This window comes from Scyliorhinus torazame, chromosome 5 (genome assembly GCF_047496885.1).
Source record: "Scyliorhinus torazame isolate Kashiwa2021f chromosome 5, sScyTor2.1, whole genome shotgun sequence".
NCBI lineage: Eukaryota > Metazoa > Chordata > Chondrichthyes > Carcharhiniformes > Scyliorhinidae > Scyliorhinus > Scyliorhinus torazame.
Window position 1 is genome coordinate 142,206,334 of NC_092711.1, and position 26,414 is coordinate 142,232,747.

General features: G+C 46.5%; 2 protein-coding genes and 2 long non-coding RNA genes across 7 annotated transcripts in view; 1 reads left to right on the plus strand and 3 right to left on the minus strand.

The window, feature by feature from the left end:
- Nucleotides 1-8,955: 8,955 nt before the first annotated feature.
- LOC140422702 (large ribosomal subunit protein P1-like) lies at nt 8,956-9,410 on the minus strand. Its single transcript, XM_072507664.1, has one exon. It carries the CDS (start codon nt 9,283-9,285, stop codon nt 8,956-8,958), a length of 330 nt encoding a protein of 109 aa, XP_072363765.1. The 5' UTR covers nt 9,286-9,410.
- A 974-nt stretch (nt 9,411-10,384) lies between these two features.
- On the minus strand, nt 10,385-13,284 carry LOC140419894 (uncharacterized). Its single transcript, XR_011946073.1, has 2 exons — nt 13,131-13,284; nt 10,385-12,232 (listed from the first exon to the last, which is right to left on the minus strand). It is a non-coding gene; the product is annotated as an uncharacterized lncRNA (long non-coding RNA).
- A 17-nt stretch (nt 13,285-13,301) lies between these two features.
- Nucleotides 13,302-16,582, plus strand: LOC140419896 (uncharacterized). Its single transcript, XR_011946075.1, has 2 exons — nt 13,302-13,436; nt 14,099-16,582. It is a non-coding gene; the product is annotated as an uncharacterized lncRNA (long non-coding RNA).
- Nucleotides 16,583-18,278: 1,696 nt separating this feature from the next.
- The window catches only part of LOC140419892 (uncharacterized), a 48,230-nt gene continuing 40,094 nt past the window's right edge, over nt 18,279-26,414 (minus strand). For all 4 annotated transcript variants that reach the window (XR_011946071.1, XR_011946068.1, XR_011946069.1 and 1 more), the window contains exon 2: nt 18,279-26,375. The gene's annotated coding sequence lies outside the window, so the exon portion shown is untranslated. The remainder of the gene's footprint in view (nt 26,376-26,414) is intronic.

Below are 26,414 nucleotides of genomic sequence, written 5' to 3' on the forward strand. Positions count from 1 at the left end.
CTTGCAGGTCAGCTGTTCGGGAGAGAGAGGGAGCCAGGACCTTGGAAACAGCGCGGGAGTTTCAAAAAGCGCGGGAGCTGCGAGGCAGAGGGGACAGTTTAAAAGGGCGCGCTGTGGGTGAGGTAAGTACTGATTAACCACTTCCTTACCTTGCAGGTCAGCTGTTCGGGAGAGAGAGGGAGCCAGGACCTTGGAAACAGCGCGGGAGTTTCAAAAAGCGCGGGAGCTGCGAGGCAGAGGGGACAGTTTAAAAGGGCGCGCTGTGGGTGAGGTAAGTACTGATTAACCACTTCCTTACCTTGCAGATCAGCTGTTCGGGAGAGAGAGGGAGCCAGGACCTTGGAAACAGCGCGGGAGTTTCAAAAAGCGCGGGAGCTGCGAGGCAGAGGGGACAGTTTAAAAGGGCGCGCTGTGGGTGAGGTAAGTACTGATTAACCACTTCCTTACCTTGCAGGTCAGCTGTTCGGAAGAGAGAGGGAGCCAGGACCTTGGAAACAGCGCGGGAGTTTCAAAAAGCGCGGGAGCTGCGAGGCAGAGGGGACAGTTTAAAAGGGCGCGCTGTGGGTGAGGTAAGTACTGATTAACCACTTCCTTACCTTGCAGATCAGCTGTTCGGGAGAGAGAGGGAGCCAGGACCTTGGAAACAGCGCGGGAGTTTCAAAAAGCGCGGGAGCTGCGAGGCAGAGGGGACAGTTTAAAAGGGCGCGCTGTGGGTGAGGTAAGTACTGATTAACCACTTCCTTACCTTGCAGGTCAGCTGTTCGGGAGAGAGAGGGAGCCAGGACCTTGGAAACAGCGCGGGAGTTTCAAAAAGCGCGGGAGCTGCGAGGCAGAGGGGACAGTTTAAAAGGGCGCGCTGTGGGTGAGGTAAGTACTGATTAACCACTTCCTTACCTTGCAGGTCAGCTGTTCGGGAGAGAGAGGGAGCCAGGACCTTGGAAACAGCGCGGGAGTTTCAAAAAGCGCGGGAGCTGCGAGGCAGAGGGGACAGTTTAAAAGGGCGCGCTGTGGGTGAGGTAAGTACTGATTAACCACTTCCTTACCTTGCAGATCAGCTGTTCGGGAGAGAGAGGGAGCCAGGACCTTGGAAACAGCGCGGGAGTTTCAAAAAGCGCGGGAGCTGCGAGGCAGAGGGGACAGTTTAAAAGGGCGCGCTGTGGGTGAGGTAAGTACTGATTAACCACTTCCTTACCTTGCAGGTCAGCTGTTCGGAAGAGAGAGGGAGCCAGGACCTTGGAAACAGCGCGGGAGTTTCAAAAAGCGCGGGAGCTGCGAGGCAGAGGGGACAGTTTAAAAGGGCGCGCTGTGGGTGAGGTAAGTACTGATTAACCACTTCCTTACCTTGCAGGTCAGCTGTTTGGGAGAGAGTTCAGTTTTGGGAGCAGGCCTATTGGCTGACTGTAAATCAGGAAGGATACAAAGGGTGTGGCTGAAGTGCCTATAGAAACGGAGTGCTGAAGGCAAACAGAGTGTATCTGAGTTTGGGTAAGGCTGAGTTCGGGTAAGAGGGGAGTGACAAAAAAAAAAAAAAAAAAAAATCAAGTTAATTAAGTAAATTAATTAACTAGTTAAGGGAATTTGGTGCTCACCTGAAGGAGGTGCAGAGAAGCAGACCTGTGAGGGAGTCTCTGGAGCAATTGCATCACAGCCAGCAGGTAAGTGATTGGCTTGTAACTGGTAAGTGATTTCTCTCTCTTTGACTTTCTCTTAGCTGTGTAGTGTAGTTCAAATTTAACTTCAGGTTTAAGTCATGGCAGGAGAGCTCAGACCCGTGTCATGCTCCTCTTGTGAGATGTGGCAAGTCAGGGACCCTTCTGGTGTCCCTGACTCCTTCATCTGCAAGAAGTGTGTCCAACTGCAGCTCCTGTTAGACCGCTTGACGGCTCTGGAGCTGCGGATGGACTCACTTTGGAGCATCCGCGATGCTGAGGAAGTTGTGGAAAGCACATTCAGTGAGTTGGTCACACCGCAGATTAAAATTACTGAGGCAGATAGGGAAAGGGTGACCAACAGACAGAGGAAGAGTAGGAAGGCAGTGCAGGGATCCCCTGCGGTCATCTCCCTCCAAAACAGATTTACCGTTTTGGAAACTGTTGGGGGAGATGGCTCACCAGGGGAAGGTGGCAGCAGCCAGGTTCATGGCACCGTGGCTGGCTCTGCTGCACAGAAGGGCGGGAAAAAGAGTGGCAGAGCTATAGTGATAGGGGATTCAATTGTAAGGGGAATAGACAGGCGTTTCTGCGGACGCAAACGAGAATCCAGGTTGGTATGTTGCCTCCCTGGTGCAAGGGTCAAGGATGTCTCGGAGCGGCTGCAGGGCATTCTGGAGGGGGAGGGTGAACAGCCAGCTGTCGTGGTGCATATAGGCACCAACGATATAGGTAAAAAACGGGATGAGGTCCTACAAGCTGAATTTAGGGAGTTAGGAGTTAAACTAAAAAGTAGGACCTCAAAGGTAGTAATCTCAGGATTGCTACCAGTGCCACGTGATAGTCAGAGTAGGAATGACAGGATAGCTAGGATGAATACGTGGCTTGAGAGATGGTGCAAGAGGGAGGGTTTCAAATTCCTGGGACATTGGGACCGATTCTGGGGGAGGTGGGACCTGTACAAATCGGACGGTCTGCATCTGGGTGGGACCGGAACCAATGTTCTCGGGGGGGTGTTTGCTAGTGCAGTTGGGGAGGGTTTAAACTAATGTGCCAGGGGGATGGGAACCGATGTAGGAAGTCAGTGGGGACAGAAACAAAAGGCAGGAAGGGAGAGTGTGTAAAGCATGACCAGAGAAAGCAGGGCAGAGAGCAAGGAAGGTCTACATTAAACTGCATTTATTTCAATGCAAGGGGCCTGACGGGCAAAGCGGATGAACTCAGGGCATGGACGGGCACATGGGACTGGGATATTATAGCTATGACTGAAACATGGCTAAGGGAGGGGCAGGACTGGCAGCTCAATGTTCCGGGGTACAGATGCTATAGAAAGGATAGAACAGGAGGTAAGAGAGGAGGGGGAGTGGCGTTTTTGATTAGGGAGAACATCACGGCAGTACTTAGAGGGGATACATCCGAGGGTTCGCCCACTGAGTCTATATGGGTGGAACTGAAAAATAAGAAGGGAGAGATCACCTTGGTAGGACTGTACTACAGGCCCCCAAATAGTCAGCGGGAAATTGAGGAGCAAATATGTAAGGAGATTACAGATAGCTGCAAGAATAATAGGGTGGTAGTAGTAGGGGACTTTAACTTTCCCAACATTGACTGGGACAGCCATAGCATTAGGGGCTTGGATGGAGGGAAATTTGTTGAGTGTATTCAGGAGGAATTTCTCATTCAGTATGTGGATGGACCGACTAGAGAGGGGGCAAAACTTGACCTCGTCTTGGGTAATAAGGAAGGGCAAGTGATAGAAGTGCTAGTGAGGGATCACTTTGGGACAAGTGACCATAATTCCATTAGTTTTAAGATAGCTATGGAGAATGATAGGTCTGGCCCAAGAGTTAAAATTCTTAATTGGGGCAAGGCCAATTTTGATGGTATCAGACAGGAACGTGCAGAGGTAGATTGGGGGAGACTATTGGCAGACAAAGGGACGGCTGGTAAATGGGAGGCTTTTAAAAATGTGTTAACCAGGGTGCAGGGTAAGCACATTCCCTTTAGAGTGAAGGGCAAGGCTGGTAGAAGTAGGGAACCCTGGATGACTCGAGATATTGAGACTCTGGTCAAAAAGAAGAAGGAGGCATATGACGTACATAAGCAACTGGGATCAAGTAGATCCCTTGAAGAGTATAGAGATTGTCGAAATAGAGTTAAGAGGGAAATCAGGAGGGCAAAAAGGGGACATGAAATTGCTTTGGCAAATAATGCAAGGGAGAATCCAAAGAGATTCTACAGATACATAAAGGGGAAAAGAGTAACTAGGGACAGAGTAGGGCCTCTTAAGGATCAACAAGGGCATCTATGTGCAGAGCCACAAGAGTTGGGTGAGATCCTGAATGAATATTTCTCATCGGTATTCACGGTGGAGAAAGGCATGGATGTTAGGAAACTAAGGGAAATAAATAGTGATGTCTTGAGAAGTGTGCATATTACAGAGGAGGAGGTGCTGGAAGTCTTAAAGCGCATCAAGGTAGATAAATCCCTGGGACCTGATGAAATGTATCCCAGGATGTTGTGGGAGGCTAGGGAGGAAATTGCGGGTCCCCTAACCGAGATATTTGAATCATCGGCAGCCACAGGTGAGGTGCCTGAAGATTGGAGAGTGGCAAATGTTGTGCCCTTGTTTAAGAAGGGCAGCAGGGAAAAGCCTGGGAACTACAGACCGGTGAGCCTAACGTCTGTAGTAGGTAAGTTGCTAGAAGGTATTCTGAGAGACAGGATCTACAAGCATTTAGAGAGGCAAGGACTGATTCGGGGCAGTCAGCATGGCTTTGTGCGTGGAAAATCATGTCTCACAAATTTGATTGAGTTTTTTGAGGGAGTGACCAAGAAGGTAGATGAGGGCAGTGCAGTAGACGTTGTCTACATGGACTTTAGCAAAACCTTTGACAAGGTACCGCATGGTAGGTTGTTGCAGAAGGTTAAAGCTCACGGGATCCAGGGTGAGGTTGCCAATTGGATTCAAAATTGGCTGGACGACAGAAGGCAGAGGGTGGTTGTAGAGGGTTGTTTTTCAAACTGGAGGCCTGTGACCAGTGGTGTGCCTCAGGGATCGGTGCTGGGTCCACTGTTATTTGTGATTTATATTAATGATTTGGATGAGAATTTAGGAGGCATGGTTAGTAAGTTTGCAGATGACACCAAGATTGGTGGCACAGTGGATAGTGAAGAAGGTTATCTAGGATTGCAACGGGATCTTGATCAATTAGGCCAGTGGGCCGACGAATGGCAGATGGAGTTTAATTTAGATAAATGTGAGGTGATGCATTTTGGCAGATCGAATCAGGCCAGGACCTACTCAGTTAATGGTATGGCGTTGGGGAGAGTTATAGAACAAAGAGATCTAGGAGTACAGGTTCATAGCTCCTTGAAGGTGGAGTCGCAGGTGGACAGGGTGGTGAAGAAGGCATTCGGCATGCTTGGTTTCATTGGTCAGAACATTGAATATAGGAGTTGGGACGTCTTGTTGAAGTTGTACAAGACATTGGTACGGCCACACTTGGAATACTGTGTGCAGTTCTGGTCACCCTATTATAGAAAGGATATTATTAAACTAGAAAGAGTGCAGAAAAGATTTACTAGGATGTTGCCGGGACTTGATGGTTTGAGTTATAAGGAGAGGCTGGATAGACTGGGACTTTTTTCCCTGGAGCGTAGGAGGCTTAAGGGTGATCTTATAGAGGTCTATAAAATAATGAGGGGCATAGATAAGGTAGATAGTCAACATCTTTTCCCAAAGGTAGGGGAGTCTAAAACTAGAGGGCATAGGTTTAAGGTGAGAGGGGAGAGATTCAGAAGGGCCCAGAGGGGCAATTTCTTCACTCAGAGGGTAGTGAGTGTCTGGAATGGGCTGCCAGAGGTAGTAGTAGAAGCGGGTACAATTGTGTCTTTCAAAAAGCATTTAGATGGTTACATGGGTAAGATGGGTATAGAGGGTTATGGGCCAAGTGCGGGCAACTGGGACTAGCTTAATGGTAAAAACTGGGCGGCATGGACTGGTTGGGCCGAAGGGCCTGTTTCCATGCTGTAAACTTCTATGATTCTATGATTCTAATACGTTTGTCCATGTTTTGAACGATGTTTCAGGGTGTATGGCACTTCTCAGTTAGATCAGTTTTGTCCAAGTCGGGTTGTCCCTACCTGAAGGCAGAAGCTGCCGTGCTTTATTGGTACGAAGGCAGGAAACTCTTGGGCATCTTTAAGATGCATGTTGATGACTGCCTATGTGGTGGTACTAGTGAGTTCCAAACCAATGTTACTGACAGGATCAGAACAACATTTAAGGTTTGGAGTTGGGCTTCTGGGACCTTTAAATAAATTAGATTGGAAATCGGGCAGTGTGGGTCTGATGTGACTTTACATCAACAATCTCAGGGAGACAGTATGAACCCTGTCACAGTCAATGGGGCCGGGGCCTCACAGAAAGATGAAGATGTTTCCAAAGCCGGGACTGAGCTGCTGCAAAGTTGAATTGACGAATGGGGCACACAGGCAAGGCCGGATACATGTTTTGATGTCTTCGAGCTGAGTTCTGTAATGAAACGTCCAGAGGTCAAGGATATTTAAAGGGCAAACAAAAATTAAAAAATACAAGATGGAGAAATGTGTGCTGAAATTTCCATCTTTGAGAGGGGAAAGGTCACCGCGGGGTCAACAAAGAAGATGGAGGCTGGAGCACCAGGGGAAGCCGCAGTGCTTACGGCTGAAGAACTAACTAAGGTGATGGCTGCGGAATTCCAAAAGCAGTTGGCGCAGATTGAGAAATGTATGGAGATGGTGAGGAAGGAGATGCAGGAGGTTTTGAGTGTGCTGGTGGAGGAGGCGGTTTCCCCGGTGAAGACGGCGGTGGCGAGCGCAGTGGCGGAGGTGCGAGAGCAAGGGGAGGTGCTGAAGGAAGTGGAGGAGACGGTATTGCAGCACGGTGATCAACTTGCGTCGATGGGGAAAGAGATGCGGAAGGTGATGGACACGAACAAGAATCTGCGAGGAAAAATGGAAGATCTGGAAAACAGATCCAGGCGACAGAATTTGAGGGTCGTGGGGCTGCCCGAAGGAGTTGAAGGACCGAAGCCGACTGAGTATTTTGCCGCGATGCTGGCAAAACTACTGGGGGAGGGGGAGGACCCCTCCCAATATGAACTGGATCGGGCTCATCAGTCGTGGAGGCCTGTACCAAAGGCGAGTGAGCCGCCAAGGGCAGTGACTCTGTGCTTCCGTAGGTACAGTGTGAAGGAGAAGGTCCTGAGCTGGGCCAAGCAGAAGCGGGTGGTGCAGTGGGCTGGAGCTGGTATACGTGTATACCAGGACTTTACGGTGGAGCTGCCGAGGAGGTGGGCTGCCTTCAACCGGGTGAAGAGGGCACTGTACATTGGCAAGGTGCAGTGTGGCATTGTATATCCAGCGAAGCTGAGAGTGACTTACAAGCTCAGGGACTTTTATTTTGGAACGGTGGAAGCAGCGGAGGAGTTTGCGAGGGCAGAAGGACTGTGGCAGAACTGACAAATTGAGGAATGGTCATGTGCCGATGTAATCTCATGACTGTATTTTCTTTTTTTTTGTTTTTTTGTATCACTGCGCGCGGGGGTAGAGGCTAAAGGAGCCAATGTTGCATAGATTTGGACAAGGGAAGGGACGGGACTTTCATTCGAAAGGAGGGCTCTTTGGGGTGTAGGTGGATATGCGGGGTTTGTGTGCTAAAAGGGGATCTTTCGGCTTTCCTAGGGCCGGGCAAGGGGGAAAGGGACCCGGGCGGGGGCCTCCACGCTGGCCAGTGAACGGGAGTGAGGTGGGGGGAGGGGCTGCGGCCATCGGAGCCTGGCAGAACAGGGTCCGAGTGGTCTCGCCGCGGTGGAGAGTTGGGGGGAGGGATCCGAGGTTGGGGGAGGGAACCGAGGTTGGGAGGAGGAGTTTTACAAGAGCCAGTGGATGGGAAGAGCTGGAGACGTTGGGGGGGGCGGGGTACAACTGTGGGGTATCATGCACGGTACTCTCTTAGAGGCTGGATGGCGTTGGGTGGGGGGGGGGGGGGGGGTGGAGAGCCGTGTAGATTAAGGGTGACTACGGGTAATCCCTGATTCCTTTTTGTCATTTGTTTATGTAAACATGTGGGCTGAGGTTTGGGGGTTGGTGGGCGGATGAGATCGTTGTTATTATGGGGATTGACATATCTTGTTGATTACTGTTTATTGTTGATGGGTGTAAATGTGGGAGAAAACGTGAAAAAGGAGAATAAAACATTTTTTTTTTTAAAAAGAAAGAAATTTCCATCTTTGGTGAGCTGCAAAATGTAAAATGGATTTTTTAATCCATTTTAGGCACCGGAGATTCGGCGGGGGCGGGAATCGCGCCGCGCCGGTTGGCAGGCCCCCCCCCGCTCGATTCTCCGGCCCGGATGGGCCAAAGTCCCGCCGCTAAAATGCCTGTCCCGCCGGCGTAAATTAAATCACCTACCTTACCGGCGGAACAAGGCGGCGCGGGTGGGCTCCGGGGTCCTGGGGGGGGCGCGGGGCGATCTGGCACCGGGGGGTGCCCCCACGGTGGCCTGGCCCGCGATCGGGGCCCACCGATCCGCGGGCGGGCCTGTGCCGTGGGGGCACTCTTTCCCTTCCGCCTCCTCCACGGTCTCCACCATGGCGGAGGCGGAAGAGACTCCCTCCACTGCGCATGCGCGGGAATGCTGTCAGCGGCCGCTAACGCTCCCGCGCATGCGCCGCCCGGAGATGTCATTTCCGCACCAGCTGGTGGGGCACCAAAGGCCTTTTCCGCCAGCTGGCGGGGCGGAAATTCCTCCGGCGCCGGCCTAGCCCCTCAATGTTGGGGCTCGGCCCCCAAAGATGCGGAGCATTCCGCACCTTTGCGGCGGCGCGATGCCCGTCTGATTTGCGCCGTTTTGGGTGCCAGTCGGCGGACATCGCGCCGTTTCCGGAGATTTCCGCCCAGTGTTTTTCAAACTTTTTTTCCGGGGACCCATTTTTACTAACTGGCCAACCTTCGCGACCCACGCCGGCCGACCTTCGCGACCCACGTCAGCCGACCTTCACGACCCACCATTTTCTCTTACATTGTTTGCTGCTGACAAAATGGAGGAATCACAATCTCGCCCAAAGCACATGACGGCGACGTTCGGGGGCTGTGACCTGCTCTCTGCCTCCCTCAGGCAGGAAGATTATATAGAATTTTTTAAAAAATCTTCTGCGTCTCCGATTGTGCAAATTTTCGATCCTCAGCCGCAGCAGCCGGCTTTTATATTCAATTTTTATTTATTTTTTGTAAATTGTAACAATGTTGTTGCCCGGCACGTTTAATCAAAGAGACCAAAGCCCATGTCATCGTCAGACTCTTCAGATTCTTCCTGTTTCTTCTCGTCCTTTTCCTCTTCAGCAGCAACATGGGCAGCGGTGGAAACAACTGCTGCAGCAGCTGGGGCACTGCTACCAGCACCAACGTTGCAGATCAAACTATTGACGTCAATATTAGCCAATGCCTTGGCAAACAGACTAGGCCAGAAAGGCTCAATGGTCACACCAGCTGTTTTAATCAGGACATTGAGTTTGTCTTCGGTGACGGTGACCTCGTCGTTGTGCAGGATGAGGGTGCTGTAGATCCAGGCGAGTTCCGAGGTGGAGGCCATGGCGCTGGATCTCTGCTGGTGGGTCCGATGGTGCTAGTCGCCGGGGGGGAAACTCGGCCTTAGCTTCATTCAGAAGAACCAAGCACTTCCGAACCAGACAGAGCGAGCAGCAGCCGGCTTTTAACTATGACAGCTGCGAGCGGCCCTTTTACCATATAAAAGAAATGCTGCCGCACTGCGCATGCGTGCCTGATCATCGCACAGTGCGGCGCACTTTTTTATATGCAGCCGCATCAGCCAGCTTTTAACTATGCCAGCTCGCAGCTGGCATAGTTAAAAGCTGGCTGATGCGGCTGTTGCGCGCAAATTTGCGCAATCGGGAGTGCCGTGACGGACGGCTCCGCGACCTTCCCAACACACACCCACGACCCCCTAGCGAGTCGCACCCCCGACTTTGAAGATCACTGTTCTAAACCTCTTTTTGCAGTGCGAGAAGTTTAATGGTCTCTCCTCGGTGTGAACCCTTTGGTGTTTCATCATTTGGGATGAATCACTGAATCGCTTCCCACAGTCAGAGCAGGTAAATGGCCTCTCCCCGGTGTGAACTCGCTGGTGTCTCCCCAGGTGGCCTGACTGACTGAATCCCTTCCCAACACAGTGCAGGAGAGCGGCTCTCCCCAGTGTGAACTCGCTGGTGTTTCTGCAGGGCGAATGACGTTCTAAACTTCTTTGTGCAGTGAGAGCAGCTGAACAGTCTCTCCACAGTGTGAATGCGCTGGTGGGCCATCAGTACCTAAAACCATTTGAAGCCACTCCCACAGTCAGAGCATTTAAAGGGTCTCTCCTAAGTGTTTGTGACGTGGCTCAGCAGGTTGGGTAACTCAGTAAATCCCTTCCCACTGTTGTTGAAAACTCACCACTATTCTTAGAAGTCCTCCTATACCAAAAAGGGCCAACATTCTAAGTGGTGAACAGAGATTCTCACTCCCTGACTCCTATGCAGGCTTCGGTGTGTGCATTTCAGGTGAAACTATGTTTTCAAGTTATCCCCCGGTATAACCCATCCCTTCACAGAAGATTTCATCCACTTATCACTTAGTAGCATCGATCTGGGTCCCGCATTGCTAAGTAAGTAAAGTAGACTTAGGAATAACCACTGTTTCAGGTTAAAACTTTTAAGTTATTTTATTATTAAATTTTTTCTTTTAAAAGCTGCAATCACTGTCTTTACAGAAAGGTAAAAAGATCTTGCTTCTGGATCCTTCTGGTTGGTTGAGGGGACCTTCAGGCCCAACTTGACAATCAATCTTTTTTTAAAATCTGGTCTTCTTTAGATGTATTCACTGTTCTGCTCGGTTGCTATGTCCTATCTTTCCCATGTACTGAGCTATGAGAGCTGGCTCTGCTGGCTGTCTCTGAGCTGACTCTGCCTCCTCTTTAAATTCTGGTCTTCCTTAGATGTATTAGCTATTTTAGCTGGGCTACTTTGCTTTGTCCCTTTCCCATGACCGAGCTGACTGTAAGCTGCCTCTGCTTGCTTCTCTTGTTCCTTCTCTGTTTCTCTCGTTCCTTCTCTGCCCCTCTCTCAGGGTTATATATTTTTCTGACAGTTATTAAGTTATGACTTTATTGTAAAGTAACTTTTATTTCTCTTGGATTGGAAAAGGTACCTTTAATCTGAATTTTTCTAACACGACGAAGTATTAATTTTGGGCATGGCCTCAGCCTACAGATCCCTGATTATATTGTTTCCTTTGTGATGTTCAACGTTCCTTTGTGATATTCAAAAATGCTTTGATTTCAATAGGAGTGTGAATTTTGGTTCCTGTCATTTCTATAGTTTTATTATTGAATTGTGGCCCCAGCTCATAATTTTGACTTTGATTTGGGTCTAATTTGTGTTCTCATAGACATGTTGTCTCCAGTTTTCTTTAATTTACCTGATTTCAGCAGAGCTTCACACCTATATATTTGACCCCCTAGTCATTATTTTCTATCTGTTGATTTTACTTCAATGAAGGTGTGAATCATTGCTTTTAGCGTAATGCTAAAAATCCACTTGGTTATAACTTGAAAGGTTTACATTTATCACCTAACTCAACTGAAACCCTCATCCATGCTTTTCCAGATGCTTACTAAGATGATTAATTTCAATGAAGGTGTGAGCCATTGCTTTTAGCTTCATACAAAAATCCTGTTTGTTTGCTAAGCCTGTTTAGGAGAAGGAATCTGCATTTTATAATCCTGCTCTTTGCAGCTGCTGTTAACCCTTCGTGGGATCTTTCCCTGTATCCTCTCATGTTTCTCTCAGACTAGATATTGCCAGACTTCCATGTTTCAAATGACACATCTTTCCATATTTTCAATACCACCACCGACAGAGCAGTTCAGTGGTGTCTCCACGGTGTGAACTTGTTGGTGTTTCATCATTTGGAATGAAGTACTAAATCCATTCCACAGTCAGAGCAGGTGAATGGTCTCTCCCTGATGTGGACTCTCTGGTGTTTCTGCAGGTGAGTGAACCACTGAAGCCCTTCCCACAACAGAGCAGGTGAATGGTCTCACTCCAAGTGTGAGTGTGTCGAATTTCCAGATGAGATGGGTACCTGAATCCCTTCCCACAGTCTCCACATTTCCACCGTTTCTCTAAGGTGCTGGATGTTCTGGTGTCTCTCCAGGTTAGACAATCAGTTGAACTCTCACACAGAACAGATGTACAGCCTCCTCCCGCTGTGAATGGTGTGATGTTTTTTCAGGCTGTAACTGGTTAAAGCTCTTTCCACAGTCAGTGCTCTGGAACACTCTCACTTGGGTGTGTGTGTGTCTCGGTGCTTTTCCAGTCACACTGATGATTAAAATCTTTTGAAACAGACAGAATAGAGAAACATTTCTCCTTCTAGTTTCAAAGACAGGTAATATTCCAGACCCGTGGGATCGAGTGACTATCAGATTTTGATATCATGTTTGGTTTGAGATTTCCGTCTATAATTCCGCCTCTTCGAATATCCTGGAAAAGGAATTTACAAAAGACATCACTGTCAGTACAGGATAGAAATTCAGAACAGACAATTCTAGTTTCTCTGGAACATTCTTTCCTCTCTTATTCCCCAAAAACTGTAAATCTCCGTCCCACACACTCTCCCTCCATTCTCACTCTGCTGTATCTAATATTCACCCTCCCAATTCTCCTGAAGGTGCTGATTCAGGCGGATTGACAGATCCATGCTCACTGCTTCCTGTCCTGGACACGCATGCAGGCTGCCACACAGATGAATGTCTGTATTACTGGACTAAAACGTGTTTCATGGACAGGGTAGATCGATCAGAATATTGAACTTGTTGCCTATGAGGTTAGTCGAGTACAGATGATCAATAATTTGTGAAGGAAATTGGATGGGTACTGCAGTGTTACAGGAAGGCTCGTTGAGAATTACAGAATTGCTTGAGAGTCGGCATGGATTCGAGTTGTCAAATGGACGGCTTCTGTGCCATCATGACTCTATGACTGGAAATATATAACATAGTTGCGTACAATATACAACTAGAAATAATAATAAATGTACTTTACATAACCATAAATTATAGATCTAATCTGTACCATATAACAGTAGACATTTCTCCATTCAATATTAATTTAATGTCCGCTTAAATGTCAGCCATCTCAAACCAGCCCTTTAATTGTGAACATTAGGAAAAAGGCCATCCTTTTAGCCAAACAAATAAATGTGTCGAGCTGAGGGAGCAAAATATGTCAATGTCTTTAAGAGAGAGACCTGGACCAAGCTTTCCAGAGTCTGCACCCTCCCTGGATTCACTTCCTTTCCCTTCAGTTGCTGCAAGTGACCAATTGTAGGTCAGAATGAGAAAGAAATGGAAAGGGGGAGAAAATAAAATGTTTTACTCACAGATGTTGGAGACAGGAGGAAGTTTCAGTCTGCGTTAAGCTCAATCCTTATTCACACAAGCCCGGGCTCTGATTGCCTGAAGGTCGAGTCCTTCCGGTCCCTCAAGTTTTCCCATTGGTCAAGCCCTCAGCATGAAGCGCGGGAGGGGGACACTGCACATGCGCAGTTTCCCCTGTCCCTTGAACATGCGCATCACGGCTTTTGGGCTGGGAGACGAGCAAGTGCAGCTGTTGAACTGTTTGGAGGATGCGCGTTGGCCCTGTTCGTCCTGTAGAAGACGAGGAAAACTAAGGAGATGGTGGGAAGGTTTGGAAACACTTTGTGGTCGGCTAAGCCCTATTAAAAATTGTCAGCTCACCTGGTTCGGTCCTTCGGAATTTCTCCCTCCCGGAACTTGGTCCAGGTTAACGGCCGCCATCTCGGTTAAGTGAGTGGAGGATTCAGGGGGGGGAATCAAACAACGAGAATAGGCCCCGCCCCTATTTACTCTGATTGGCTGGAGGACCAGATGCCTGTCTCAGTCATCCAGACCCGCCCCCTGTTCCCATTGTTCCGGGAGGGGGAGGGTACAATAAATCAGAGGTTCCACTTTGGGCTCAAATCAATGAGGATTCTGACCTCTGGGAAGGAAGGAAACCCTGGGAGGTGGGCGAGGAGGATTCAGAAACACCCGCTGGAGGCCCCAACCTATCAATTAGACTCATTGATTTTATTGTCAGTCTGCAGACAGGAGCTGGAGAACTGAATCCAGGGAGAGGGAAGGTGAAAACTGGGAGTGGAGGGAAGAAATGGTGCAGATGGTGAGATGGGTTTGGATTTCAGCCCAGGGAGGAGGGAGAGCGTGCGAGACGGAGATTTGCAACTTTAAGGGAAAAGGAGGAAAAATATATTCCATAGAAACGAGAATTGTCTCGTCTGAATTTCTATCTGCGACTGACAGTGATGATTTTTGTAAACTCATTTTCCAGGATATTACAAGGGGAGGATTTACAGATGGGAAACTCAAATCAGACTTCACATCAAGATTTAACAGAGTCTCTCCATTCATCAGGACCTGAATATCATCGAGATGTGAATCTGGAAAGAGAATTTTTAGTCTGTGGGAAAAGACTTTGAACATCGTCGTGACTGGAAAAGCACAGAGACACACACAAACCCAAGAGAGTGTTCCACTGCAGTGACTGTGGAAAGAACTTTAACCAGTTTCACAGCCTGAAAACAACATTGCAGCACTCACAGCGGAGAGCGACCATAAACGTGTTCTGTGTGTGGACGAGCTTTCAACTTTTGTCAAACTGGAGCCTCACAAGCACCCTCACCATGGAGAAACAGTGGAAATGTAGGGACTGTGGGAAGGGATTCAGGTCACCATCTGAGCTGGAAATTCATCGACGCTGTCACACTGGAGAGAGGCCATTTACCTGCTCTGTATGTGGGAAAGGATTCAGTGATTCATCCAACCTGCGGACACACCAGCGGGTTCACACTGGGGAGAGGCCATTCACCTGCTCTCAGTGTGGGAAGGGATTCACTCAATTACCCCATCTGCAGGCACACCAGCGAATTCACACCGGGGAAGGACCATTTACCTGTTCCATGTGTGGGAATGGATTCAGTAATTCTTCCCAACTGCTGACACACCAGCGAGTTCACACTGGAGAGAAACCATTTACCTGCACCGTGTGTGGGAAAGGATTCACTCATTTATCCAGCCAGCGGAGACACAAAGTCACTCACACAAATGAGAGACCCTTTAAATGCTCTGACTGTGGCAACAGCTTCAAAAGTTCTCGAGAACTGATGTACCACCAGCACATTCACACCGAGGAGAGACCGTTCAGCTGCTCTCAGTGCACAAAAAAGTTTAAAAGGTCTTCCAACCTGCGGGAACACCAGCGAGTTCACATGGGGACGAGGCCATTCACCTGCACAGTGTGTGGAAAGGGCTTCTCTCAGTCATCCCACCTGCTAAGACACCAGCGAGTTCACTAGTGATGACAGAGTTTGGATTCTACTCCTTTAGCTGCTGTTAATCACATCCAGGACTGAATCATGTTCATTCTGACACTTGGTGAAGTGGGAGGGTTGGAGGGTTTCTTTCTGCTGGACTAACCGGTCTCATGACTTTGCTTCCAGTGGGGTGATGGTCTTTGAGCCTGGGAGAGCACATTTCCACTGAAACGATGCACAAAAATTGAAAGTACATTTATTATAACTTTCACAATAAATATTTTCCTGATTTCAGGCAAATCTAAAATACAGACAGAATTGGAAAAAAGTCTGGCAGCATCTGTGCTAAGAGAAACAGAAGTTTCACGTCCAATGTATCTCTACTTCAGAACTAAAGAGAGGGAGAAATAGAACATAGAACATAGAACAATACAGCGCAGTACAGGCCCTTCGGCCCACGATGTTGCACCGAAACAAAAGCCATCTAACCTACACTATGCCATTATCATCCATATGTTTATCCAATAAACTTTTAAATGCCCTCAATGTTGGCGAGTGCCCTCAATGTTGGCGAGATGTGTTGGGTTTGATGCGACCATCAATTCACTCGAAGACACGTGGAGAAGTAAACTGTGGTTTTAATCAGCTTAGAACTGAGCCTGCCTGTGACTGGTACAAGACTGAAGGCGGCCCCGCAGGTCAGCAGCTCTTATACTTCCTGTAAAGGGGGTGGAGCAGTGGGCGGAGCCCGTACATGCCCCAACATATCCCCTGTGGATGAAGCCACACAATGGCCCATAGGTAGAGCCCACAGGGTGAATAACATAACACAGTGCACTGGTGAATTATCAGTAATTATACATTCACCACACTGGTGAAAGAGGGGGAAGGTCAGGTAGAACAAAAGGGAAAGTCAGTGATTGGTTAGAGGGTGGGTAAGATTAAATTACAAAAATGTCCTGGAACAAAAGGGAGAGGTAATGGTTGTGGGAAAGAAACAAAGCATTGGTCCAGAGTAAGTGTTAATGGCAGAATAAAGGACAGCTCTGTCTGGAAGCAAAAAACATGAAAACAAGATGCAGACTGGCACTCAGTAAAAAAACAAATCAAAATGGAGGAGAGAGTTCAGGGTCTGAAGTTGTTGAACTCAATGTTGAGTCCAGAAGGCTGTAAAGTGCCTCATCGAAAGATGAGGGGCTGTTGGTCCAGCTTGTGTTGGGCATCTCCGGAACATTGCAGCAGGCCGAGGACAGAAATGTGAGCCTGAGAGCAAGGTGGTGAATTCTAATGGCAGCAAGCGGAAGGTTAGGGTCATGCTTGTGGACTGAGCGGAGGTGTTCCACAAAGAGGGCAGGGAACAGGCTACAGATGAATTAAAGAGAAACCATTTGGGTCCAGAACATTGTGAACATCCTTTTACTATGGTTGTCTTTGATCCTCAAGTCATTTTGTGTTTTTTAACCGTGTTTTGTTTCATTAATAAACTTTTATCAGTAAAAATATTAGATTTTTCTGGACTTTTCGTGATTAGATTACTGCACTTTAGGAAAAGTGGGTGAGAGGGCTGACAGGCTCTTTCACAGAAAGTCAGTCCCTTTGAGGTAATTGGCAAAGGAGCCAGAGGGGGAGATGTTATTTTATTTTATTTTTGACACAGCGAGTTGTTCTGATCTGCCTGAAAGCAGATTCAATTGTATCTTTCCAAAGGGTAAATGCTTGAAAGGGAAGAATTTGCAGGGCTGTGGGGAAAGGGCAGAGCAGTTGGATGAATCAGAGAATCCTTTCAATGAGATAGCAGGGGCACGATGGGCTGAATGGTCTCCTCCTGCAGCCTGTGAATCTGAGCCTCCTGCTTTTGTGCAGGCTAAAAGGGACAGATTCATTGCAGCCTCTTTCCTGTAAAAGTATTTAAAGAGACGGGTTTCTCTTTAGCTCTGAGTGACCGATTTAATAATTGTTTGGAGGCCCATTTCCCAGTCAGACCTCCAGCACTTTCCTGTCTCTCTATTAGTGCGACATGCATGGAAGTTTCCCAACTGGGCACAGACCCCAATTATTCTCAGCTAAATTCAGCCTCAGCTCCGTCGCCTGGCTGTCATTGACACGAGCTATAGAGACAGAAAGGTGCCCGAGGCTCAAATGGAAATTCGAAACTAGTGGCTCTAAACCAACACTTCATCATTTGTCAGTCAAACATGTTATTTATGCTGGGGTGTTTATTAATAGATTTAGGCACTGGAGGCAAAGGGTGGGTGGGGTTTTTAGTGGGTAACTTTCCATTTCTAACTTTGTATTGTCTCTAGTGTCAGCTGTGGCTCAGTGGGCAGCTCTCTCACCTCTGAGTCAGATGGTTGTGGATTCAAATCCCAGTCCAGGGACGTGTGGGCTAAATTCAGTTTCATTGTTCCTCATCCCAGCACTGAGGGAGTGCTGCACTGTCAGAACAGCCTTCTTTCAAATAAGATGTTAAACTGAGGCCCTGTCTGCCCCTCTCAGGTGGGTGTAAAAGTTCCCATAGCCACTATTTTGAAGAAGAGCAGGGGAGTTATCCCCGGTGTCCCGGTCAATATTTATCCCTCAATCAACATCACTAAAAACACATCATCTGCTCATTATCACATTGCTGTGTGTGGGATCTTGCTGTGTGTAAATTGGTTGCTGCTTTTCCAACATTAGAACATACAGAGCTGAAGGTGCCCATTCGGCCCATCAAGTCTGCACTGACCCACTTAAGCCCTTACCTCCACCCTATTCCCGTAACCCCTCCTAACCTTTTTGGTCACTAAGGGAAGTTTATCATTGCCAATCCATCTAACCTGCACGTCTTTGGACTGTGGGAGGAAACCGGAGCACCCGGAGGAAACCCACACAGACACGGGGAGAACGTGCAGACTCCGCACAGACAGTGACCCAGCGGGTAATCGAACCTGGGACCCTGACGCTGCAAAGCCACAGTGCTATCCACTTGCGCTACTGTGCTGCCCAACAGTGACTACACTTCAAAAGTACTTCATTTGCTTTAAAGCACTTTGGGATATCCTGTGGTTGTGAAATGTGCTATAGAAATTCAAGTTTTTAAATTGAAGATTTATGTTTTCTGAACTTGTTACCTGGAACTTTATTGATTTCAGCCACCTCCAACTTACCATTTAATAAATTCACTTTGGTTCAGACAAGGCAATTAAGGCAAAGGCAGAATTCTCTTGATATTAAATTTAAAAAGTTTATTCAAAGAAACTTTTTAGACATTGAATTTTACAACTTCATGCGGGTAATCAGTCTGCAGGAGCGTTACCCTCTCTGGCTCCTTTGACAGTAATTTCCTTGGAACTCGGCCTCGGGAATCTTCAGTACTTGGCCAGCATGGAAGACCTTCAGATGTTCTGCTTTTATCCCCAAAGTGACCATTACCTCACGTCAGAGTTGGGTCTGTTGTAATATGACAATTGGTCAATTTGGTCACTGGATTAATTTAATTGGATCCCCAATTACTGACACCACCTTCTCTCATTATCTTAGACAGGAATACAATAGAACTGTTTCATACTATCCCTTTATCTGATTCTATAACAATCCCTTATTCATACAGCTTCAAAAGTTGAGGCTAATCAGAGTTTGAAGGTCTCTCTTGCCAGTACATTTATCCTCATTGCACATTCTTTCCATACACAGCAATTAAGCTTTTACATTTTTACAGCAAATAAAACTCAGTCTTTCACTATACCTACTAAATCATTTTTGATTCATTGTAACTGAATTAAGGCTCTTAATCAATCATCTGTTACTGACTGGCAGCTAATTAATACAGTAATCTTTAATTAATACGTTTGGTTAATACAATATCCACTGGTTGGAAAAGACTGTTTTATGGAAGACAATCTCTTTCTTACTAACTTTGATTGGATTGAACAATGGGTCTTCGATTTGAGCCAGACTTTGGCAATATATGATCTTCTATAGCTTTACAAAATTCTGGAACAATTTGTTCTTTAAACAATTTTGCCTCATTCAGCAGTATCTAGAAACAGTTTGGTTTATACAGAATGAATTTTTAAAATAAAGGTCCAGTCACGTTTCAGAGTTTAACATGGTTTCCTTAACCTTGCTACTTACAACAGTGAAGTTGGACGAGTGATTGTTTTTTAAAACAAAATATTATTAATGAGGCATACCCAGAATTTCAGACGTTACAACAGTGACTAAACTTCAAAAGTACTTCAAAGGCTGTAAAAAGCTTTAGGTGATTGTGTGGTCACGAAAGGTGCTATAGAAATAGATACAGAATCCCTTAAGTGCAGAAGGAGGCCATTCAGCCCATCGAGTCTGCACCGACCCTTCAAAAGAGCACTCTACCCATATCCACTCACCCGTAACCCCATAACCTCACCTGCACATCCCTGGACACTGAGGGGCAATTTATCAGGGCTAATCTACCTAACCCATACATTTTAGGACTGTGGGAGGAAACCAGAGCACTCGGAAGAAACCCATACATTCACGGGGAGAACATACAAACCCCACACAAGTGACCAAGGTCAGAATTGAACATGGGTCCCTGGTGCTGTGAGGCAACAGTGCTAACTACTGTGCCATTGCGCCACTCAAATAAATGTAATTTATTTTCAGAACTAGTGCCCAAACCTGGATATATCACACTCGGTCCACTCATGAAGATCATCAATAAAGACTGAGACTTGATTTTGTACAACCATGTCTTTCTCTCCATTTCAAATCCCCCGTGAAAATCCAAACACAGCGTATCGTGAAAGTATTTAAAACAGAACGAGTTGTGATTTGGGATTCACTGCCTGACAATGGTGCAGGAAGTAAATTCTACTGTAACTTTCAAAAGGGAACTGAATAGATTCTGTAGGAAAATAAACTTGCAGGGTGATGGGACCAAATCGATTGTTCATTCAAAGAGCTAGCATGGGAATGGCCTCCTTCTTTGCCCTCTGGTTCTCGTTTACTTTTGAGGAAAATCTTGAACCAGAGTTTGGCAGTATTTGGGAAATACCTGAAACCCACTTCTGAGGAGGGGGGTAGAAGCGGAGATGATGGACTGTTTCCAAAAAGAAATTGGGTGGGCTTTTGAGGGAAATAAACTGGCAGAGATATGGGAATAGAACAGGGCAATCATTTGATCAATAGAAATCTACAAGTTGTGAATCTTTGGAATTCTCTAGCCCAGAGGGCTGTGGAAGCTCAGTCATGGAGTGTGTTTAAAGCAGAGACTGACAGATTTCTAAATACCAATAACAAAGGGATATGGGGATAGTGTGGGGGAAAAGGCATTGAAGTGGATAATCAGCCATCGTATTGAATTGTGGAGCAGGCTTGATGGGCTGAATGGCCAACTTCTGCTCCTATGTTCCAGAGGTACACAGATAAGCAGGAAAGTAAATTGTGAAGAGGGCATAAGGAGGTTACAAAGTTATATGTTAAATGAGCAGGAGGAAATCTGGCAAATTGAGAATAACATGGGAAAATGTGTCATGGTCCACGTGGCAGGAAGATTAAAAAAGCTTATTATCTAAATGGTGAGAGATTGCAGAGCTCTGAGATTCAGAGGGATCTGGGTGTCCGAGAGCATGAATCACAAAAGGCGAGTATACAGGTACAGCAAGTAATTAGGAAAGCTAATAGAATGTTATTGCATATTGTGAGGGGAATTGAATACAAAAGTAGGGAGGTTATGCTTCAGTTGTACAGGACATTGGTGAGACCACATCTGGAGCAGCGTGTACAGTATTGCTCTCATTTAAGGAATGATGTAAATGTGTTGGAAGCAGTTCAGAGAAGGTTTAATGAATTCACACCTGGAATTGGAGGCTGGTCTTATGAGGAATGATTGGACAGGCTGGGCTTGTGTTCGATGGAGTTTAGGTGACTTAATTGAACCGTCTCAGATCCTGAGAGGCCTTGACAGGGTGGATGCGGAAAGGATGTTTCCTCTTGTGGGAGAATCTAGAAATTGGAGTCACTTTAAAAGTAACAACTTGCCCATTTAAGGCAGAGAGTTTGGAGTCTTTGTAACTCTCTTCCTCAAAGGACAGTGGAAACAAGGTCTTTGAATATTTTGAAAGCAGGCTGGATAGATTCTTGAAAAGCAATGGGGTGAAAGGTTATCGGGAGGGTAGGCGGGAATAAGACCATACTAAGACCAGACATAATAGGAACAGGAGTAGGCCATTCGGCCCTTCCAGCCTGGTCCATCTTTCAATAGGATCACAGCTGATCTGACATTTCTCACGTTCACTTTCCTGCCCTTTCCCTGTAATCCTCGGTTCCCTCACTGATCAACAATCTATCTCGGCCTTAAATATACACAAGGACTCTGTCCCCACAACTCTCAGTTCCAAAGACTCTCAGAAGACTTTCCTCCTCATCTCAGTCTTAATTTGGCTCCTCTTTATTCTGAGAGGATGCCCTCTGGTCCTAGACTCTCCCATGAAGGGAACCATCCTCTCAGCATTTACCCTGTGAAGCTCCTTAAGAATCCTGTATGTTTCAATTAGATCACCTCTCATTCTTCTAAATTCCAATGAGTAGAGTCCCAACCTGTTCAACCTTTGCTCCTAAGACAATCCCTCCATACCTGGGATCATCCTCGTGAACCTTCTCTAAACAGCCTCCAATGAAATAATATCTTTCCTTAAATAAGGTGACCAAAACTGCTCTCAGTTCTCCAGATGTGATCTCACCAGCACCTTGTACTGCTGCAGCAAGACTTCCCGACTCTTATACTCCAACCCCCTTGGAATCAGGGCCAACATTCCATTAGCCTTCCTGATTACCTGCTGCACCTGTCTGCTAGCTTTCTGTGTTTCGTGCACAAGTCCCCCAAGTCCCTTTGTGCTGCAGCTTTCTGCAGTTTTTCACTATTTAAATAATACTGTTCTTTTGTTCTCCCTTCCAAAATGAACTTCACATTTTCCCACATTATGCTCCATGTGGCAACTTTTTGTCCACTTGCTTAACCTCTCAATATCTCTTTGCAAAGTGTTAGTATCCCCCTCGCAACTTGCCTTTCCACCTATTTTTGTGTTGTCTGAAAATTTGGGCACAGTACGTTCGCTTCCTCCCTCCAAGTCATTGATATAGTACACAGTTGCGATCCCAGCACTGACCCCTGTGGAACCCCACTGGTTACAGGTCACCAACCTGAAAAAGAGCCCCTTATCCCCACTCACTGTTTCCTGCTCATTAGCCAATTCTCTATCCACGGCAACACCATGGGTTCTTATCTCATGACTTAACGTTTTGTGAGGTACCTTGTCAAAGGCCTTCTGGAAGTTTAAATACAACACATCTACTGGTCCCCCTCTATCCACTCTGGTTGAAACTTCCTCGAAACATTCTGATAAATTAGTCAGACACGGTTTCCCTTTCACAAAGCCATGCTGACTCTGCTTGATTAGATTATGATTTTCTCAATGTGCTGCTATTACTTCCTAATAATTGATTCCAACATTTTTATCAATAATAAATGTTAGGCTAATCGCCCTATAGTGTCTCATTTTTGCCTCCCTCCCATTCTGAATCGGGGGGTTGTCACATTGGCAGTTTTCCAATCCTCTGATACTTCTCCAGAATCCAAGGATTTTTGGAAAATTACAATCAATGCATCCACTATCTCTGTAGCCATTTCTTTTAGGATCCTAGGCTGCAGTCATCCAGGGGACTTATCTTATCCCCATTAGTTTGTCCAATACAACTTCTCCAACGATGGTATTTAATTGCTTCCTCCACATTCTTTAGTATTAATGGGATATTCGAAGTATCTTCCACCGTAAAGACTGATGCAAAATATCTGTTTAACTCCTCTGCCATTTCCTTGTTCCACACAACTGACACAGCGGCACGGAGGCACAGTGGTTAGCACTGTTGCTACACAGCTCCAGGGACCTGGGTTCAATTCCCGGCTTGGGTCACTGTCTGTGCGGAGTCTGCACGTTCTCCCCAAAACTGCGTGGGTTTCCTCAGGGTGCTCCGGTTTCCTCCCACAAGTCCCAAAAGACGTGGCCATTCTGAATTCTCCCTCTCTGTACCCGAACAGGTGCCTGAGTGTGGCGACTAGGGGATTTTCACAGTAACTTCATTGCAGTGTTAATGTAAGCCTACTTGTGACAATAATAAAGATGATTATAATAAAGAATATTCTTATGCTCTCCCAAGATTTATTTTCCAAGGAGCCTCTGTGTAGTTGAGGTCGCAATCAGATCAGCCGGGAACTTATTGAATGGTGGAGCAGGCTCGAGGGGCCGAGTGGCCTAGTCCTGCTCCTAATTCGTATGTTATCACATCCTTTATAATAGATTGTAGCATTTTCCCTCATACAGATGTCAGGCTAATGGGTCTGTGGTTCCCCATTTTCTCTCTCTCTCCTTAAATAGTGGGGATACATTTACCACCTTCCAATCTGCAGGAACCATTCCAGAATCTGTAGAATTTTGAAAGATGATCACCAATGTCTCCACTATCTCTACAGCCACCTCTTTCAACACTCTGGGATGTCGAGATTTAGCTTTTGGGGATTTATTAACTGTCAATCCCATTATTTTCTCCAGTACTGCTTTCTCACTAATACAAATCTCTTGCAGTTCCTCGTGCTCAATAGTTCCTTGGTTCTCTCGTGTTTTTGGGACGATTTCTATATCTTCCTCTGTGAAGACAGACTCACATTGTTTAGTTTCTCTGCCATGTCCTTATTCCCCATTATAAACTGTACTGTCTCTGCCTGGAATGGACCCACATTGGTCTTTGCTAATCTTTTCCTTTTCACATTCCTATCGGAGCTTTTCCAGTTCTCCTCAGTTTGCTCTCATATTCTATTTTCTCTTTATCAGTTTCTTGATCCTCCTTTGCTGAATTCTAAAACAAGTTCCCAATCCTCAGACTCACTACTATATTGTCTCCTCCATTGATCTAATGGAATCTTTAACTTTTCTTATTCGCCACGATAGCTTCACTTTTGCTGTTTAATTTTTGCTTCTTAAAGGAATCTATATTTTATGTAAATAAAATGCGAGTGGTTGCCTGTCTATTGTCTATTGTCATACAAAGAACAGCAAAGAACAAAGGACAGTACAGCACAGGAACAGGCCCTTCGGCCCACCAAGCCTGCTCGGATCATGATGTCTGACTAAACTAAAACCTTTTGTGCTTCCAGGGTCTGTATCCGTCTATTCCCATCCTATTCATGTATTTGTCAAGGTGCCTCTTAAACGTCACTATCGTACCTGCTTCCACCACCTCCTCCGGCAGCGAGTTCCAGGCACTCACCACCCTCTGTGTAAAATATTTCCCTCGCACATCTCCTCCAAAATTTGCCCCTCGCACCTTAAACCTATGTCACCTGGTAATTGACTTTTACAACCTGGCAAAAAGCTTCTGACTATCCACTGTGTTCATGCCATTCATAATTTTGTAAACTTTTATCAGGTCGTCCCTCAACCTCCGTCTTTCCAGTGAAAACAATCTGAGTTTATCCAACCTCTCCTCATAGTTAATACCCTCCAGGCCAGGCAACATCCTGGTGAACGTCCTCTGTACTCACTCCAAAGCCTCCACAACCTTTTGGTAATCTGGTGAGGACCAGAATTGTAGGCAATATTCCACCTGTGGCCTAACTAAGGTTCTGTACTGCTGCACCATTAACGTGACAATTTTGTGTACTCAATTCCCACATCAATGAAGACAAGCATGCCGTCTGCCTTCTTAGCTCCTTATCCACCTGCGTTGCCACTTTCAGTGATATGTTTATTGTAATTTCCCAATCTACCACAGACAACTTGCCCCTCATACCATGTGTTATGGGCCAGGGTTTAGAGAACCCCAAAGTGTATCATGGAGTTCACCTGACCCACAACCTTTACTAGATTGTGGTATGGGGAGCACACGGCCCACTCTACAGGTGTGGTACAGCAGAAATTTAAAAGTAATTTTAAAAGCAAAACAATGTTTATTCTATGAACTCAGTTAACCTTTTTAAAACATACAGTGAACATCTTAGCACCCATCAATTCAAATACACCCCCAAAAGAATTCAATACTATAAGTAATCCATAAAATTTCCTTTTAACGTCCGTAAGACAAAAATCCTTTTTACAGAAGAACATCAGGTTTAAATTCTCTACTGAGAGCAGTCATCACTCTGAATTCACCAAATGATCTGGAGATAGTCTTTAGATGGCAGAGAGAACAGAATTACTCCTTTTTCTGGTCAGCGAGAGCAGAAACAATAACAACGGAGCCAACATCTGTAATTTATTGTGAACTTGTTGGAGTCACAACAGGTGTGCTGAATCACAAACCCCTCCCCACATTGAGAGCAGGTGAATGGTCTCTCCCCAGAATTAACTCGCTAGTGTCTCGGTAGTTAGGACGGATCATTGAATGTTTCCCCTGCTCAGAGCAGGTGAATGGCTTCTTCCAGGTGTGAACTCGCTAGGGTCCCTGCAGTGTTTGGATATCTGAATCCCTTCTCTCACTAAGAGCAGGTTTACGGCTTCTACCCTGTGTGAACTCGCCGGTGTGTCTGCAGGCTGGATAACCGAGTGAATCCCTTCTCACACTCCGAGCAGGTGAAAGGCCTCTCCCCAGTGTGAACTCGCTGGTGTATCCGCAGGCTCGATAAAGTAGTGAATCCCTTCTCACATTGAGAGCAGGTGAATGGCTTCTCCCCAGTGTGAACTCGCTGATGTATCCGCACGCTCGATAAAGTAGTGAATCCCTTCTCACATTGAGAGCAGGTGAATGGCTTCGCCTCAGTGTGAACTCGCTGGTGTGTCCGCAGGGCGGATAACTGAATGAATCCCTTCTCACACACAGAGCAGGTGAATGGCCTCTCCCCAGTGTGAATGCGTCTATGAGCTTCCAGCTGTGATGGGGCTCTAAATCCCTTCCCACAGTCTCCACATTTCCACGGTTTCTCCATGTGTTGGGTTTCCTTGTGTTTCTCCAGGTCGGACAATCAGTTGAAGCCTCATCCACACACAGAACACGTGTACGATCTCTCCCCGCTGTGACTGATGTGATGTTTTTTCAGGCTGTGTAACTGGTTAAAGCTCTTTCCACAGTCAGTGTTCAGGAACACTCTCACTCGGGTGTGTGTGTCTCGGTGCTTTTCCAGTCACACTGATGGTTAAAATCTTTTGAAGCCGACAGATCAGACAAACATTTCTCCTTCTAGATTCAAAGTCCGGTGATATTCAGTTCCAAGGAATTGAGACACAGTCAGATTGAGACGTAAAGTTTGAGATTTCTGTCTGTAATTCCTCTTGTTCTACTGTCCTGTAAAATCAATTTACAAAAGACATCACTGTCAGCACA

Coding starts and splice junctions, on each gene's coding strand:
- LOC140422702 (XM_072507664.1), bottom strand. CDS start 9,285: ATGGCCTCCACCTCGGAACTCGCCTGGATCTACAGCACCCTCATCCTG.